The 19,591-nt window shown below is 45.0% G+C and overlaps 1 protein-coding gene across 5 annotated transcripts in view; it reads left to right on the top strand.

Moving 5' to 3' along the window:
* HNF1B (HNF1 homeobox B) overlaps nucleotides 1–19,591 on the top strand; it is a 50,401-nt gene that overhangs the window by 21,814 nt on the left and 8,996 nt on the right. For 2 of the 5 annotated variants that reach the window (XM_016131427.2, XM_016131429.2), the window contains exons 5-7: nucleotides 8,480–8,640; nucleotides 13,399–13,534; nucleotides 17,198–17,392. In XM_016131427.2, the coding sequence (XP_015986913.1) occupies nucleotides 8,480–8,640; nucleotides 13,399–13,534; nucleotides 17,198–17,392 (492 nt within the window). The remainder of the gene's footprint in view (nucleotides 1–8,479; nucleotides 8,641–13,398; nucleotides 13,535–17,197; nucleotides 17,393–19,591) is intronic. The other 3 variants (XM_016131428.2, XM_016131430.2, XM_016131431.2) reach the window with 2 other exon arrangements.

Here is a 19,591-nt window from a genome sequence, read left to right on the forward strand (position 1 = left end):
GTGACAGTGATGAAGAGGCTGGGATCTGGCCAGGGAAACCCCCATAATGTAGCTCTGACACTTTCCAGGCCTCAAAGGAACTTCTCCCTTGGTATCACTTCCCAGTAGGGTCCTGCTTATGAATAGGTTGCAGTGGAAAACCTCTATTTTCTAAGGCAATTTTATTAGCCCTTTAGTCACAATACAGATGTCTGTTTATAGGACCTAACTTTTGTGTGGACACCCAGTGGCTCAGTCTGCTGATGGCTTTATAGCCTTCCCCCGTTGCCCAGACCCACAAGAAACATCATCATTCTCCTCGTCAGCCAAGCCTTAGGAGCCTTTGTTGCCGCCACATTCCCCCTGCCCACAAAGGCAGCCTCTCAGAAAGGGACCCCAGGAGCCAGACTGTAGCAGGGCTCTGTCTGTCTCCGTAGCCTTTAGGCCTAACAATGTCCACCATTAACCCTTCTTAGTTTTACTCTAGATTCCTTTATAGAAAAAGGCATTTAAGTTACTCATGCCACCATAGTAAATTCTTACCCCCAAATCAACCCAGTGGGCCTAAAACTGGGTTCTAACATGGTGGGTCTAAATTTTGGGTCCCCACCTGCAACCCAAAACCTTTAAAAAGGTAAGCCTGTGCTAATGCAAGCACCCATTCCCATCCTCACAGCATCCTAGGTAATGGGTGCTATGCTTAGGCCTCAAGAAATAGAGAATGGTCAGATTCCTCCCAAGTATCCCATCAGCCCTTTTTTACGCTAAAGCGCCATCTAAAATCTCAGGTGTGAAAAGGGAGTCCTGCTGCATCATACTTACTCCTCAGTGTACCCACCTTGTATCTTCAAACATGAACTTGCCGAAATGTGTCAGCACTATTTCTTCATTGTGGTAATATATTAATCTCCCATTCTCCTTCTCTCTTATTCTTCCCTACCTTCCTCCTTAAAAATGCATGCCTCTCCTTAACCTCAGAAAAACTGGGAGAGTTAGAGGATAAATGTATAAGAAATGTATACCATTCTCAGTTTTCTATGGCTCAACTCAACAGACTAAAGGTGAGGGAAGTGTGGAGCCCTTTGTTGGAGTTGAAATATAGGTCATTTATCCATCAGTTACTCATTCAACAAATACTTATAAGAGCCTAGCACGGGCTAAGTTCTGTGCAAGGTGCTGAGGAGACCATGGAGAAGACAGACAAGGCCCTGCCCTCATTGGGCTTATATTCCAATGAGAGAGACAACCAAGAAACAAGTAAATAAACAAAATCATTTCAAACTATTGGTCGGTCATGACAGAAGGCTCAATGTACGTGGAGTTATTTTGGGGCATATGGGAAAGAGGGAGAAGAGTCAGCTTCGAAATACCACCAGTTTGCTGGGAGGGCCTTAGCAAAAGATAGTGAAAATGACCTCCTCCCCTTCAAACCTCAGCTTTCCACTCTGTCAAATGGGCATCTATGACACACTGAGAAGCTGACTGTGAAACATTCACATACGTGAGGACTTCTCAAGTTCTCGAATGCTGGCCTGGTTTCTTTCCCCTACAGCCTCCATCTCTAGGCCAAAGTGTTCATTGCAAACCATCTGATGTTTGCCCGCAGAAACTAGCTCCCTGGTCAAGACCAGGCATGGTGGCTGGCGGGCCTTGTGGGGAGGACAGGCGGACCTGGTGTCCCTTCTGCCTCCTCACATGTGCAATTTTCTCAGGTGCACCGTGTACATTAGCTTCTGTTCTCAGCCAAGATGCTTTTGATGGAAGACTTTTTTTTTTTTTTCTTGGTTACATTTGCTTTGATTTTTATAAGAAAACCAGTTTGTGGGCTTCCCTTAAGTATCACTCAACTTTTACTCCTTGAATTCAAGAATGTTTACCGTCCCCGCAGGCCTGTCTGTGTTTCTCCTCTTATGAATTGGGCTCCTAACTAAGCCACCTCAGGTAGAAAGAGATCTGGAATTGAAGTCAGCCCAGTGTTTAAATTGCTTTCATCTTACATCAGCTTTTGCCTACCATGCTTCCAGATTTTTAATCTCCTAAACTCTTTGCAAACATTCATCTTTTTCCCCATAGAGGAGGTAATATTAATAAGAACTGGCAATAGTCCTGTCTTACCACTGAGGAAACCACGGTGATAATGCTAACTTGTTTGAAAGCCTCATTTCTCGAGTTCCCAATTTCAAGCCAAGGAATGGTTCACATTCTGTCATCCCAAATGAGTGAGTGACTCAGAAGTTCACTAGACAGAATCATTTGTGTCTCTACCTCTCCCCTCAAGAAAGCGACTCCTCTTTGGGAAAAGAGGGACTGGGTTTCTAAGGATGCAGTGCTGGGCCCATCAAGACCAGCCTGATTCCTCCCTGTGCCCTCCCCAACTCTAGATTTTGGCTTCAGAGGAAAGACAGCCCCATCTCCCCCATGATTAATGGATATGGTTGTTTCCTTTTGGAAGAGCTTTCTCCTTTGCACAACCCCTCCTGCTTGACTTTACACTCCCAGTTTCCAGACCTAACAGGGCTGGGCTGCGCTCTGCATGAGGTTAGGAACACAGGGGAAGAATGTGTGTGACAGAGCCCTGGCTAGTTGAGTAATGTTTACTCTGTTGGTAGCTGGGTCGCTTACTCTGCTGGCAGAGATCCACTAGCCAGAGGAACATTCCTGCATTATCAGGGATGGGAGATTGGTTTTGAAATGTCAAGGGTGAAAGGCATCCCACTGGATTCTGGGTGCAGCTCACAGACCCCAGGGAAAGGGACCCCCAGGCTTCGGTGCTAAAGGCCACATGGGGGCAAGCCGAGCCTCTCATTGCCCTGCAGGTCCCACCTCCCTCTTCTCTTACTAAAAGAGCAATTCTGGTCATGCTTTCTGGGCTGACATTACTTTTCTGTTTGGCTGGCACTTTCTCTCCCAGAAAACCCAGTGCTTCTCTAACCTTATTTCATTCATTCATTATTCTGGCTTCTGAGGGGAGTCTGTATACCCATCCTATAGATGATAACGTCAGGCCCAAAAGCTGACAGGCCCAGAATCATCAGTCAAAGCAGAGAGATAGAAAGAGAGAATATTAGTTTAAATTGTCTAGATGTTATTGTCCAGTTGATTTCTGGAATTGTGGAATTGAGTCTTAGCTGCTTTTTGAAGCTCTTGGAAAGCTAGATTAGATGCCCAGGTGCTCTATTTGGTTCTAAGACCCTGAAGTACAGGTTTCTGAAAAGTCTCTGTGATTAATTACACGCTAAGCAGCTCCCCTCTGGGGTCCTCGGGTGAGGCAGTTGGTGTCTGTCTTTGAACACAGGTGCACAGTCAGTTCCATGGAACCCAACATATGCATCATAAAAACCACTATGCTTTGCAAAGCCACACAATAAAAACCACAGGGCTTATAGGAAAAAATGGGGTTAAGGGTATAACACTCAAAAATGTCATCAGTGATACCTTTTAAAAAGGTAAGAATCTAATTTAAAAAAAAAAAAAACATTAGCAGAGTTTTACATCTGTTGAATGGTTAGGAAATACATAAATGCTGTACAACAATAAGTATGGCAGTTTGCCTTGAAAAATTCCTGAAGTTTGCCTATGGATGTGGACAGCAGAAAGGTTGCAGTTTATGAGTTACTGTCAGATGGAGGACAGAGGGTAATGTGAATCAGAAGGAAAGCTGTAACCCCAGATGTGGACAGCCATGGCTTATAGCACATGCAATGAACACATGGCAGGTGGTAGATGTTTGACAGGTACATGTGTGTGCATATATACGCACACAAGCGCATTTAGTATATTCCTGTGTATTCATCTGGGTGCAGATTCCTGAATTTTTCAAATGTGAAATTCATGTTGCATTCTAATTATTCCCTAATATATCAGTAGAATTGGAAGAGATCCACATTCCCAGTACAAACATTACCACAGAACTGGCTGCATTTTCTCCTGCCAGAAGGATGCTCCCTTGTTGTGGGGCATAGATACTCAAAGCAGCTGAGGACTCATTCCTTCATTCAATAAATAGTTGCAGTTTTGTGCCCTCAGCTAGGCTCTGAGAATGCAACAATAAGTAAAAAGCTGTCTTTGTTCAAAAAGGAGAGAAAAGTAGATATCATCAGAGTATTATTGTGAAGGGTAACCGACTCCTGCTGTAAGAGTCTCTACTGCATGTAAAATGCAAAGGACAGAACAGATAACTACCATGATGAATCAAGGAGAGCTTCACAGAGAAGGTAGCATTTAGTCCCCTTAAAGGATGTGGAGGGAGGAGCTTCTTCCAGGTAGAGGGAACAGTGTAAGCAAAGGCCCAGAGAGGCAGGAGATGGCTGAGCCTGTGTGAGGAATGACAGGTGCTCTGACATGGCTGTATAGGATATGGTGAGAGATGGCACAAATAAGAGACTAGAGTCCCAAAGGCCCAACTCTGCCAGTCTTAGGTGTCTGGGCTTTTCCAGAAGGCAGTGGGGAACCATCACTGGATTCCAAACAGGGCAGTGACATGGTATGATTTTGTTTTAGAAAGAAATCCCAAACTGGAGCAGTGTGCAACGTTCCCCGGAGATGCGTGTGGGCGCTGAAAGGCAGAGCAGAGAGATTCTGGCTTCTTGGAACAATACGCGTCTTTCATGTTTTGACACTTCTGACCAGTCACATTGGATAGAAACCAAACGATTTGTTTCTGTCCACACACTGTCAGGAATTCAGGAATAGATAGCATCATCACTAATGATGCTGAGAACCAGGAATGGGTTAATGTAGATAACCTCAGCAGGGCCTCAGGGATGTCTCTCGATTCCAGCTGAGAGGCCCTTTGCTGATGGACATGCTTACTGTTTGATTCATATGGCCAGTGACGAGGACATGGCCAATTAGTGACTTGAGTCAGGAAGTGAGTAAAAGGTATACAGCCACCTTCTGGCATTGTTATTTCTCCTATGGGACCTCTATGACTGTTAACTTGGCATATTTGGCCCGTCAGCATTCAAACAGAGCTCTCATTGTACTTACGATAGCAAAGGCAGAAGGAAAGACGCCATTCCACTTCCTCACACGGTCTCCCAGCACAGTACTTGGCACACGATGTGTGCTCAACAAGGTTTTGTGAAGTCAGCCTTCCGAAAAATGTCTTTTACACAAAGACAGTCCCAGAGTTGGGGGAACTGATGTGTCTTGAGCAACTGGTATGTGCCAAACATGGTCTGGGTACTTTCATATCCATTAACTCATCAGTCTTCTTCCTAGTAACCTAAAGGGTGGATATTGTTAATAATAAAGAAACCGAAGTTCAGCGAAGTTAAGTAACTTTCCCAAGGTCGCATGGCTATTATGAGGTAAAGCCAGAACTTAAACCCAGGTCATCTGGCTCCAGAACCTATTCTGCTTTGGCTCTCACTTCAAGTGCTCTTCTGAGTTTGTGAAATACACAGAGACCTGGCCTCTCCTCTAACAAGAGCACCAGCAGAAACCTTGTGATATACCCTCCACCTCCATACCTGGCTTTAAGGCAACTGACTAATAACAACCACCCTCTCGGGGGCCAGAGCGATTGCCAAATGCCTGGTGAGATGATGAGCATCAGTGGGAAAAGTTACAGGTGAACCTGGAGCTGATAAGTAGCCTCCAGCTTAGCTCCCACCACAGTCTGCAGTGATAATAGCCACCTCCCTGCAATGAGCAGTCCTCTAACTGAGAGATGAGGAAGCTGGAGTTCACCCAGTGCAATAATGGCAGAGCTGAGATCAAAATAAGGATCCCTAATTCCAAGCCAGACACTATCCCTTAGCCAGAGGTCTTTAAAGGAATGTGCAGAGGTCTAGGCCCACCTGTCTTAAAACAGAGTAGCTCTACCGACATATTTCTCATATAAGGAAGTTCTCCTGGGGGAGAAAACCAGGTTTGAAAACCACAGCAGCCTTGGGCTATGCTGCCTGGATTCTAACAAATGGCTCTTGACTCTCTCTTGCCAGACTTCCTTGTAAAGAAGGCTTTTGTTTCCTATGGATATCTTTGGTTAATTATTTTTAAATAAATAATTATGTAGCCTATGGTAGGGGAGAAGATTCCTCATGACCCATATTTGATCATCAGGGGACTGGCCCTCTTCCTTCAGCCAAATTAAATAGGTTAAACCAGAGTCTGTTTGACTTGAGACTGAATCGATGATGGGGACAGGCTGGAGGGTGAGAACACACCTGACTCCCAGTGTTATCACTACTCTCTCAAGAGCAGAGCATCTCGGGGAGGTAAATAGCTGGTCAGGGAGTCAAAGAAGGCAAGAAAAAAAAAAACACAGGGTGAAGTCCAGTTCCTCCAAAAGGAAAAAACAAGAGGGCAGGGGCCAGGCCTCCCTCCCAAATTGATTTCAGGGCAAAGCATCAGTGGTCCATGAGGTTAGGATACTTTGGAAATTGTTCTCCATGGAAAGGTAATTTCATTCAGTACTTAAAATCTACCCGGAGTGGCCTAGAATTCTAGAATCTTAGGGCATATATTTTCGGGTCCAACCCTATATCAGCTCCCTCCTCTCATCATCCCCATCCACAAAAGTCATTCATTTGACATTGTGCTAGGAGCTTTATAGATATTATCTCTAATATAAAAATAAAGAAGCATTCTCTCCATTTTATGAGAGGAAACTAAGACAGAGAGAACTTCCCCGAGATCACACATCTGTTAAGAGCAAAGTCAAGATTTGAACCCGAGTTTGCCTAGCTCCAGAGCCCACAGTCTTTTCACTGTCCCTTCTTGTTAGAAAATTCGTCCTTCTGTTGATTTGAAATCTGCCTCCCTCTTTTCTCTTACACCTAGCTCTGCATCCTGAGTTCGCAGATTTCAAATCTTTTTTCTTCCATCACTGTGAGTTAATGTGAGTGTAGAAAAAAGACCTAATTTAATCCAATGGGATGAAGTAGAGGGTGACGAATAGGAAAACAGGGAACAGAAGGTAGGTGAAGAGGAAGAGGGACAGGACTGGGCAGGGAGTGTTGGTTTGGAGACATGGAAGCCTTTCTTCCTTTTAACTTCATGGCTCCTGTTTCCCCAAAAATGTAATGCCCCAGACCAATAGCCACCAAATTCCAGTGCTGCTCCATTACCAACACCACTCCCACTAACAGCCCTTGAATCAACGGACAGGGAAGCAACCAATAGAAGAAGCCCATAGAGTATACATTAAGCCACTTCGTAGTCAAACAAGTTGCTCTTGAAGGTTAGAGCCCTGCCTTAGCATTTGTTTGTCTTCTTCTCAGCTCTTTTAAGTTCTAGGTCATATCAGCCTTGGGTAATGTCTTTCAGAGAATCCAAGAAAAACTGGCTTGGTTCTCCTTTTGGCCAGCTTTGTCTTAGTGAATTGGAGGCTAGAGGGTTATGGCAGCTTGCCTGGCCCCTGGGGGACTTTGTGGCTTCCTCGGGAAGGAGGCAGGGCAGGAGTGGAAACAGACCAGCAGAATCAGTATATTTTATACAGTGATGATTCATCTTGGGAAACTGGGCAAAAGGAGAAGTACAGCCAAATAGTTGGCCCACCTCTCCAAGTGATTTCATGCCTAGAGCATTTGTCCTCCCTCCCTTGCAGGTAGGAACAGGGTCCACCAATCTTCTTTTGTCAAATCCAAAGCGAAAACCACTCTAAGCTTTGAACTCAGGACGAAATGCCTGGCTGTGCTAGCCTTGTTTTTGGCTGTTTCATGGGCACGCATCAAGCAGGACCTTGACTTTGCTAACTGGACCCAGGTTCTTTGCCCCACTTTTGCTTCCTTCAGCCGTCTGGTCTCTGCCCAGCACTTTCCCTTTCTTGAGCACAAACTTTAATTTGGGTTCCTGAGCAAGAGGGTGGGTCAGAGAAGTGAGGTTGTAAATGTGATTGGTTGTCCCCTCCCTTGCAGACCAAGCTATAATGTTTTATACTAAGCATCCACATCCCGCCTGTGCGTGCTGCTTGCCCTACCGCCAGGCAGACACACTTTCCCCTGTGCCCTGGAAATCAACGAAATAGGACCCCATCAAAGGAATGTGAGTCCCAGAGGCAAAGACTCCTGGCTGCAGCCCCATCCCCATTTTGCTCCGCCTGGGTCCCCCCAGGCCTCTTGGACCCAGTGAAAACAGTGGTGCACGGAGACTGATATATTTTGCTATGGCTCTTCCAAGGGTCACTGGGCAAGTGCCTCTTTGTAAAATGGGCCAAAAGATGCCAGGGAAACAAGCGGAATACATTTATTCATTCATTTGATACTTATTTATTGAGTGACTACTAAGTGCCAAGGCACTGGGGATGTAGCAGTGAACACAACAAAATAGATAAAAAAGTCCTGCCCTCATGGACCTTACATTCCAGAACTCAGTAGAGGCTATGCCATGTTTTCCCTAGAGAAAAAAGTCAATATTTCTCATAGGTAGATAGGGGAGGAGAAGGCAACTTTGTTTTCTTGTCATCCACCCTCAAAAACAAGGGGAGGAGCAGTCGGTGTTCCCGGGCCCTGGTGACACTAATGTTTGATATAGGGTCTGCCTTGTTTTGCAGGAGTGCGCTACAGCCAGCAGGGAACCAACGAGGTCACTTCCTCCTCAACAATCAGTCACCATGGCAACAGCGCCATGGTGACCAGCCAGTCCGTTTTACAGCAAGTCTCTCCAGCCAGCCTGGACCCAGGCCACAATCTCCTCTCACCTGATGGTAAAATGGTGAGTACACCTGGGCCATTGTAGCTCCAGAGCTGATAAGATAAGAGGCAAAACAAACACAACTTCTCACAAGGCCTCCCTCAAACAATGAACCATTGTAGCCCTCCAGGGAAGATGGGGGCTGTCCAGAGTTGGAACGGAAAGGTAGAACGGGTGACCCAGCCTTTGGCGGGTAGAAGAGGTGTTCAGTTTGAACCTAGCCAATAAATCTGACAGAGCTCTGCTCTCATTTTATTGATTGAATGCCTCATAAAGAAGCAAGCAGGGTGGGACACTATTTGTTTTGGGGCTGCCAATGACATTTGTGTTGATAAAATGTTCATTCACTACCACCCCCAACCGAGGCCTCCAAAGTCAGTTTTTTAACTCAGAGAGGGCCTCACTTTGAAACAACCCCTCTCTTTCTCTTCACCATCTCCTGGTACTGGCAAAGAGAGTAATTAAGTCAGGATTTAGTAGTTGGTAGGAGGTGGGGAGAGGCTTCTTGATCTGGGATTCTGAAGGACATTGGACGGCATGCTAATGAAGATTACAGCACAAAATGGCAGGTAGGGTGGGGTGATGCTTACAGTGTGAGTGAGAAACACCGACTTTGAAGTTACAATGACCCAGGTTCAAATCCCAGCTCCAGTACTTAATAACTATGTAGCTAGCTTTGGGCAGGTTCCTGAGCTACCCCGTGTTTCTTTTCTTCATCTATAAAATGGGGGTAATAACAATAGGATTATTGAGAGAACAAAGGTGATAATGAAGGAAGTACTCAGGACAGTGTCTGGTAAGGTAAATATTCAGTAAATGACAGTGTTATATTAATGTCAATGTTGTTTGTTACCTTAAAATGAAGTTTTCCATATCCATAACCTCAGTCCACACCCTGATGTAAGTTTAGAGCACTTGATGAGAAATAGGCTGCTTGATTTTGAATTTTCAAGATTCTATTCCTCTAGCAATGCAAGTGCAGGGGAGAGCAGCCTATGAGAGAATACAGCATTATGACACTAGTAAGGATAGGGAATGGAAAACTTTAGTCTTTGGTCCTGCTCTGTGTTTTGGTGGGGAGGGAGGATAGGGTGCAGGTTCCTGGCTTTCACGCTCAAGGTGTCTGACCCAGAGGTGAGTAGGGGTGGAATGGGGGGAAGGGACAGGGAGCAGATGCCATTTTAGACCTTGATGTGTATACTGTATCGGCAATACAGGAATGGTGAGTCACAGGTGATCGGGCCCCTAGCTCTGTGGAGGAAAAACAAAGTGTAGTTTATGACGGGAGAGTTGGCCCAGCCAACTCCAGTATCAGGGGACCTGAGCCGATCTCCCTGGTAGTGGTCTCTGCAAAACACATGAAAGGGTACTCCCATGAAAGGTGTTTTGCAGCCTCCTTGCCCTCCCCTTATCCCTTAAGCTTCTCCATGAGGAATGGTTTGTCTTGTCTACTTTGTGAGAGGCACAGACAAGTAGGGATAAGGATTACTCAGGCTCCCCTGGAAAAGGGGCCTGTGGAAGAGATCTTGACTTCTTGGTGGATGGAACTCTCCAAGTCTCCACTCCTGTTTTGAAGGTCCCTGAGGTTTCCCGTCGAGCCCTCCCACTTGTTCTCCTAAGAGGCAAGCTGCCTCACCCAGGCCAGGGCTGCTCCAAAAGCAGCCTGTAGACACACTTTTGTCTTCCTGTTCTGCTTGGCAAGGTCCTAGTGGACAGTATATTATTGGATTGATGATTGACCAAGACAGCACACCTCAGCGTTAGCAAACACCTGGAAGCTTGTTTGCAGGGACCAGCTTTTCACTAGCCTCCAACACCCTGGCTCATATGTTAAGTCAGTGTTACTGGAAGCCCAAATTCAAGAGTCTGTTTTCTGTTAATATATAACAAATCCATTACAGATCTTGGTCCACCAAGGCAAGAGGAGAATATGGTTAAAAATAATGCAAGCAAGGAGCCCAGCATGCCCAAGTCTTGGCTTCTGTTATTTATTAGAGATAGGATGGACATTGCTTAACTTCAGTTTCCTCATCTGTAAAATGAAGGGTAATGGGTATGAGGGTTGCTTGTAGCTCTGCTGTTCTTTGATTAAGCCCTGTACAAGGAATGATGATCTCTGTGTGTTGAGTTTCAGTAGGACACACATTCGAGACCTTCCTTCAGATATTGGTTTTGGAAATAATACTGATCCATCTGAGCTTTCTTGTGCACTATCTACCCCCTACCCAATGCCCGAATGGCATGCATTGATAAAGAGCTGAGCAGATTTAGGGTCACAGTTTGCGTGTGTTGAAACTTGTTTTTTTAAAAGCATGTACTAGGTATTCTCATAGTATCAAAGCAGTGTGACCTAATGGTGAAAAGCTCAGGCTTTGGAGGCAGATAGCTGGTTTCAATGCCAACTCTACCACTTGGGGACATTTCTTAACTTCTCTAACTTCAGTTTCCTTACCTGCAAAGTAGGGAGAATAACAGCAACCTCATAGGTTGTAGGCACACAAAGCACTCAGCCTAGTGAAAGTACTGCAGCTGGCGGCATTAATATAATTCAGGCTCTCCAAATAACTGTGTAAGGATCATGGCTGCCATCCTCAGCAGCTCACTGGCTTCCATCAGTCCTGGACGCAAATAGAAAATAATGATTGCATTTTATAGTGCAGGAATTGACCAAGATTACCTAAACGTAGTAAATTAATAGGATTTAAACTCCAGCAAAACTGGGTTTGAATTCTGGCTTCCTCACTTTCTAGTTAAGTGACATAGAGCTAGTCTCTCAGCTCTCCTGAGAATCAGATTCTTAATCTGTAACAGAGGGGCAATAATCATAATGCCTTCCCCATTTGTGTCATTATCTATCAAGGACAATCAGTGAAAGCACTTTACAAACTCTAAAACCATACACATTTAAGTTCCTTTTATAATTGGCATCTTTGTTTCTCTTTCACCATTAAAATCAAACATTGAAATGGCAGAGATTACTGTCCACACTTCTCACGTTGTTGACTTTTTCCAAAGGACTACATTACCCAAGGGAAACCTGAAGGCAGGAAGGCAGGTTACTGATTTTTTTTTTTTTTTTTTTTTTTTTTTTATGACTCTGACATTTTGAAAAACAAGTCCAGCAAACAGGCTGGTTCTCTCTTGTTTGATGTGGCTGGAATTCCTTCTTGGTCACATGACCCCAACCCATTTTTTTGATGCTCATTTTAAAAACACAAACAAACCTGTTTGGTTTTTTTCTTTCATTCTTTTTCAAATTAACCTTGGGAGCTATGGGGTTGACCAGAAGGGCAGGGCGGGAGATACTTACCTGTGTGCTGACGTGAGACCTATAATCTGAGGAGCTCTGGGTAACAAGAGACGGAAGAAGGGAAACTGGACTACTCAGATATCTGATGTATGTATCCTAACCCTAAAGCATCTCTCAGGGTTTCTGATGCCATCAAGAATGTCGGGGTTAGTTCAGAATGAGGGGGGATGTCCGTTCTTAATAATAATTTAAAAAATTAATTTAAAACTATTAGTAGTAAACTATTTTGTCATGACAAAAACATACATGTGTGTAAAACTGATAGCTCCTTATAATTAATGGGCAAGCATTGGGAGTAACTCCGATAACATCAGAATCAAAGCAAGGACATATACGACAGCTGTGGTTGTTTAATACTATTCAGAAAGTTCCAACTAATGCCATATGTCATGTATACATATTAGTACTAGCACAGAAGAGACCCTATCAGCACATATGCTTGTGACGCCATTATACACTTAGAAAAATGAAGAAAATAAACATGGAAAAGATGCTGTCAGGAAAAAGTAAAAGGATTCAGTTCTCAATAAAAGGATTCAAAGTGGCCATGTACAAAGTAAATGCATTAAAATCAGTCGCTTTCTCATGCTAATCTATCTTAAAATATAATGGCGAAACGGAATGGGGGTTTCTGGGGCCCAAGGCTTATTTCGGAGCTTTATCATTAAAATATCAGCTCCTTGACAACAAAAAAATGTTAATGTATAGTGGAGATTTGGAAAAAGTAAAGAAGCTTAATAATGGCTGATCTCCCCCCAACCCTTAGTAATACTTGCAGCAGTGGGGGAAAGTCCTCTTCAAAAGGTAAGAACTTGACTTCTGGAGTCAAGAGTCCTGGGTTGGAATGCCAGATGTACTATTTACTGATAGTTGGATCTTAGGCAATATACATATCTACTCTGAGCCTCAGTTTTTTAATCAGTGAAATGGGAAAGGCAGAAGTATCTGCTTCATGGGACCAGTGAGGTTTGTGAGTTAATGTGTGAGCAGTGCTTAATAGACTGTAGTCAGTGAAAGCTTCCCTGAATTCCTGCCTCATCCGAACCCGCTCCCACTGGGAACTCCCAGGACATCTCTTCAGTTATTGTTTTTAGTAATCACATATCTTTAGCACCAATAATATGGAAGGCGTAAAGCAAAACATAGGATATTTCCAATCATATAATAATACCCACGGGCAGAGGAATCTCTAAAGCTGGCTAGTAACTCAAAGATCGTCAACAAATGGAACCATCATAAGGGACGAGATTATTGTCTATTTTACTTACTGCTGTGTCTTCAGCACCTAGAACACCAACTATCCCACAGTAGGTGCTTCATAATTGTTATTGAGTGAATGAATGAATGAATGAATTTATGCATCCATCCATGAATTAACTGTGCCAAATCATTGCTAAGTGATGTAATTTTGGACACTGCTCTTTACAGTCCCAATTTCACTTACGTGGCTCTTGTTTCTTTCTCTCCAGCAGATCTCAGTCTCAGGAGGTGGTTTGCCCCCCGTCAGCACCTTGACAAACATCCACAGCCTGTCCCACCATAATCCCCAGCAATCTCAAAACCTCATCATGACACCCCTTTCTGGAGTCATGGCCATCGCACAAAGTAAGCTCTGTTCTCGGTCAGAAAATATGGGGCAGAGAGAAGCAGCAGCATGGGAAGTGAGTCAGCTTGATGAAAAGGGACTAAAGGAGACCTCCTTCAGACTCATCCACCACTTGTAGATTTGATTCACTTTGTTTAGTTCCTTTCTCTCTCCAACCATATTTGGATCACTTAGCCTAAAGCAAGAGAAGAATTGTGGAATGGAGTTGAATCTTGGTGATAGCTTACCAGCTGTGCATCCTAGGCCCAATCATTGAACATTTTTGAGCTTCATTTTTCTTATCTGTAGAATGGATTACTGAGGTGATCAACTGACAGTGTGTATACACATGCTTGTGAATCTATAGAGCATGAGTATGTATAATATTGTAGTTTATACTTTTGTTTAGTGTCCATTCCCATCCCTAAGTCTGTAGTAGATTTTCCAGGAGGTTGTGCTGATGTTTCGTTGTGAAGATGGAGCAAATCATGATGGGCTTCCTTCTAAACAGGGAATTTTCTGTGGTCGTATGAAACCTCTTTGGCCGGTGGTAAAAATACAGTGAGAGGGAACTCTGAGGGAAACAGTCAAAGGAGAACCAGGTTATTTAAGCCCATGCCTTGAAGACAGGGAGATGGGTCAGATCCTTCCAACTCCAGGAGGCTCGTATTCCACAGAGAGCCTGAACTCCATCGCAGATGGGCCATTTCAGGGCATGGGAAGGCTGATGCGAGCTGTGTCTGTGGATACCTCTCAGAGTTTTGATATTGATGAGTATTCAGTGTATTTTCAGCTTCATCATGACAGCTTAGGCCAAGTCATCACTGTGACCTTGGAAAGTATTACTGAGAAGCCTCAAAAGAGATCTCAGGGTGGCACATTGCTCATTTTTCTTTCAATGTAGAACTTCCCCATTGTCCTTGTGGCTTACCTTGTGTTGAGTGCCTACATTGACCACCTCTTCATTTGTTCCTGCCTTTTTCTCTCCTTCCTTCCCCCTCTTTCTAAATGAACTTCAGTCCAAGTAGCAACTTGGGTCACTTCTGAAGAGAATGACTTATATGCTCTTTAAGGGCAAAACAGAGCTAGCCCCATAGGAAGCATGCAGATTTACTGAACGAGTGTGTATGGCTCTCACTCTATCCTTAGCCACTTGGAAATTGGTAGACCCCACATTTATTTTGGCAGAGGACAATGGGAATGGAGAAGCCCTTAGAGGACTTACACAATAAAAAATTGTTTTAAATTTACTTCCTTTTCACTGGGCCCTTTCCAGAAATAAGGTAACCATACGAATGCCATTAAAACTGAGATAGGCTATCTGAAAGCAGCTTGCTTGCCTTCTGGAAGATTTGGTTAAAAGGCCCATGGGTAAGATATTCCACCTCTTTATATCTAAAACCAAGTGGTGCACAACCCATCCCACTTACCTCCTTCCTTTCCACATCAAGGTTGGCTGACACACACAGTTATATATCTTCTCAGGGGCTAAAATTGTCCCTGAGGCTATTCCATATTTTTCAATTTAGTCCCTCCTAATTTTCTTCATCCATGCTTCTTATCCATTTCATAATAATCTTAATCTATTACTACAGAATGGCAACATCAGAATGTGTATTGACCTTAGAAGGGTGTGTGTGTGTGTGTGTGTCCGCACGCGCGCGCGTGCTTATATGCATACGCGTACTTGGAGTTGGGGGGTGGCACTTGAAGAATGGAGATCACAAGAAAACTTGGCTGAGACACAGTGGTCCTACCTATGGAGTGTCAGGATGAAGAATTCGTTGTGAGCACCCTCATTTAGCCAACTCATGTCCTGTTGAGTACGCGGGCCCTGCCTCATCACCACAGAGGCCGTGCAGAATGGGATAACAAATTGCTTGGCAGTGCCAATTCCTCCTTCTCTACTCAACTACGGGCCTGGACAACATGCTTAAGCAGGAACCAGTGCCCAGAAAACCAACGAAAAGGGCAAGAGTCACACTCCATGAGAGCTACAATGACATCAGTGGCTCCCAATCCTGGAACTGAGGCACATCAGGGTCACAGGCTGTGTTGAAAATAAGATTCCTAGGCCTCACCTCCAAAGGTTCTAACTCATTAAGTCTTGGGTGGGGCCTAGGAATGTATATTTCTTAAAGAGCTCGCCCAGATTCTAAAGCATAGGCAGGTTTTAGAACTATGCCCTCAAATGTCATCCACTCTAGACAGGATAATTTGCTTTTCTGGGCAGAGATTTCCTAACAAGAGCAGTGACAATGGGCTCTGGCAAAAACAGCAAATCTGTGGGGCTTCCTAGGAGAAGGAAGGAGACCATAAGTAGAAGGCAGGAGAGGGAAGCTATATCAGGTTATCAGGTGAGACACTGGCTTGGGGAGAAGCTGAACCCCCATGGGGAGCTGGAGAGAGTGCTATTCTGAGGGTGATCAGAAGAGCCCACCCCCGAGCCCCACCCAGGAGAGCCAGGGGAGGAGGCTTATTCCCCCTTCCCTCACCTTTTAGATTTCTGATAACAGTATCAGCTAAAGCTCTGAGTGGGCAATTGTTGAGGTCTTTGTGCTATCTCCATGGAAGACTTCCCACAGACCTGCTTTTTCCATTTCAGGAAAGACTCTCTAGGTGTCCCATATGCATTTGTCCGAGACACCTTTTTCTGGATTTCCTTCTTCATTTCATTCTTTCTCCCACTTCCCAGAAAGCAAGATCAAAGGAATATTGGTGGCTCCAGGAAAGAGGCTGGGGTGTCTTTCCCCTGATTCTCTGGTCCCTACTCCCAGCCGCCTCCTCAGCTGTCTTCCTCAGAGTCCAGCCCAGGGAGCAGATGGAATGTGGGTACCAGGGAGCCAATCTTTGCAGTGCCGGCCCTGGTTCTAAAAAGACCTCAGAATCTAGACAGTACAGAACCACAGAGGCCCTCATATCCCCAAGACAGAAATATAGCAAGACTCACTATAACTGCCAACCTTCAACTTACCAGTTCCTCCCAATACCTGCTCCTTTTGATGCCACAAGCCCTGTGTTAGCTGATAAGATATGCCTGCTTCATAGACTAGCTGAGTTCCAGGGTTTTTCCCCCTCTCTTCTGCAGTCAAGAGAATGAGAACCTAGCCTCTCATAGGGTCTTTGCACAAAGCCACAAAATGAGTGTCTTCAGACTTCATACTCCCAGGACTGTGGAGGTTGCTTTGCTTTGTAATCAAAATGCGGGTTTCTACACACTCCTGCCCTCTGCTGGACAGACAGATCTGGGCAATAACCTGTGCCTCAGAGGAGGCACCTTTAAGTGAACTCTGCCCTGAGTTCATTTAGGGCAAGCCTCTCTCAGAGACAGGCATGGATGGAGTAGGCAAGTAGAGTCAGCTTTTCCAGGGCTCTGGAAACCTCAAGGGAGCTAAGCTTGGGAGGTCAGATGACTTTAGAAAACTCTCTGGCTTCAGTCAGATCTGTCTAATGCCCATTTCCATCCACAACTCACTGTGTAATTTGAGCAAGTCCCTTCATCTCTCCAAGCCTCAGTTTCTTTGTAAGATGGGCCTATAGATTTGCTTCCCATGCAATGTCTCACATAACAGCCTCAGCCCAGTGCCTGGCATACAGCAAGGACTCATTCAATAATCACTGCCGTCCATTCACCTCTCCTCATTCCCAAAGCCACCTCTGACCTTTCCCTCTTGTTCCCACAGGCCTCAACACTTCCCAAGCACAGAGCGTCCCCGTCATCAACAGTGTGGCCGGCAGCCTGACGGCCCTGCAGCCGGTGCAGTTCTCCCAGCAGCTGCACAGTCCTCACCAGCAGCCCCTCATGCAGCAGAGCCCAGGCAGCCACATGACCCAGCAGCCCTTCATGGCCGCCGTGACCCAGCTGCAGAACTCACACAGTAAGGACATGGGCGTGTTGGGGAGGAACACAGAGGGCCCTCGGCAGCCAACCTCTTCTTTCTCTGGGTCTGAATTTTCTCAGACGTTTGTTGGTTTTGTCACTTTTCCCTGCCCATCAGCAACCAAGAGAGTGCTGTGTCTTTTCGAGTCCTCTACTTTACCCGTAAGATACCCCGGGAGAGGTTTGAAGAGAACCATTGAGGCTCACCTGTAAGGGGAGTTAGAGAGCAGGGGTGGCATGTATGTGGAACACTTGCCAGTTTCCCACTTTGGCACCCATGGATGGTATCACCAGTCAGCCACAATACCTTTCCCAGTGACCCTCAACTTACCACTTTCAGTCCGAAATTCTAAGCAACCTTCAACAAATGTTTAGAGTTAGGATATAATTTACATCCTGTTTGCCTTCCTTGAAATTGAAGAATCTTCTAGAGTCTCCATGTCCTCCAATTCATTTTATATAGTCCAGACATCTCTAATCATAAACATGAATACAGGTGAAAATATCACCTGCTTGCCATCCTGGAAAAGAAATATTAGTTTCTGCCCCCCACACGGAGGCTATTTTCCATCTCCGATTCTACTCCTACCCTAGGCCTACCTTTCAACCACCTACCCCCTGCCCCTGTATTTCTTGCCTCACACATCTTGAACCCCAGGCCCTCAGTGCTCTGGCTAAATTAAAGTATAGCCCCTGGCTTACTAATTTGGGGAGAAATCATTGAAAGGATGGCTACTCTGCTTCAGGCACAGTCCAACGAGAACATCAGAGAAGCCTCTGGAATAGTGATAGTCTTGGAGTCAGACAGACCTAAATTTAAATCCTGGCTCTGAGACTTACCAGCTATGCAGCCGTTGGCACATTACTTAGCCACTCTGAGCCTCAGTTTCTTCATCCATAAAATAGAAATAATATGCATATGGAATGATTATAGAGACAAAAAAAATAGATATGAACTGTGCTTGGTAAGCATCAAGAGTTATACAAACACAAGTGACTATTTATACTAAGGGACTCCTTATAACAGGAGGAGGCAGGAATGGGGAAGAGGATTTTAGTTTCTCCCCTGGCTGCCTCTGGAAGAGCTGCAGACCTGAAGGAAACAGTCAGCCTTCCTTTACCCTCCGGGCTCTCTCCTCCCTCAGGCCTGTGGAGCTGGTTTCCAAGCACCATCTCACATTCCAATCACATTTTCGTGCCTTCTAAAAAATCTGCCACAGCCTGTAGCAGAGTCTGGGACCACAGGTGCCTACTTCTCTTCTTTTCAGGGCCTGGCAATATTCTCCCCACTTGCCCCTGCCCCCTCACCTGGGCAGGCTTCCTCAGTGGCCAGGCCTGGGTGGGTGGGACAGTCAGATAGTGATCACCAGTGATCTATGAACTGCTGAGGCCCAGCTGACCTGACTGGCTACAAAGAGATAGCTCATGGGACCTCGGACCAGGAAATGACCAGCCTTCCTCCATGGGAAGGACAAGCTGAGGTGGCAGACAGTGACCTTCACCCTTGTTCCTTACTGGAGGATTTCTTGGTGGAACAGGCTAGTCCCTCCCTCAAGGCCAAGCATCCACGTGCTTTCATTAGTGAGTCATGTGACCTAGGATTTAAATAAATATTACAGATAACTAATGTGCATCAAAAGGTTCTCGAATGATGGATAAGTACTAGAATAACCAAAAAATGAGTCACATGTTCCTGGAATTTTAATTCGAATCTAGTTTCCTTTTGTCTATCATCCTTTATATTTCTGGGGTATCATAAGACTGTGATGTCATAAGGCATTTTAGTGCAAAGTGGAACAGCTCAGAATCATACAATTAACTACACCCACATCTAATTACAATTATTCATTAATTTATGATTGTTAGCATGACATCTGGTGCTTGAGTCCTGGCAGAAATGGTAAGCATGTGCCGGCCAGCTCCTTCATGTTTGTCAGCTTCTTAGAACTTTTTTTGACTTAAACTCCCAGATGCACCACATACACCCAAGGACTCCTTGTTGAAAGTCAGGGGAACAGAAGTGCTGCCCCCACAGAAATGTTGTCCACCACTATGTGTTAGACACTGTGCAAAGCTGTCTACTTATTTGGTACAAGTGCTTTTAACATAATATCTTCTAATCCTATAACAGATATCATTCCCATTCTACAGGTAGGAAACTGAGGTTAAGCAACTTGGTTAAGGAGCCGGAATTTAA

Source organism: Rousettus aegyptiacus, unplaced genomic scaffold, assembly GCF_014176215.1.
Source record: "Rousettus aegyptiacus isolate mRouAeg1 unplaced genomic scaffold, mRouAeg1.p scaffold_m13_p_6, whole genome shotgun sequence".
NCBI lineage: Eukaryota > Metazoa > Chordata > Mammalia > Chiroptera > Pteropodidae > Rousettus > Rousettus aegyptiacus.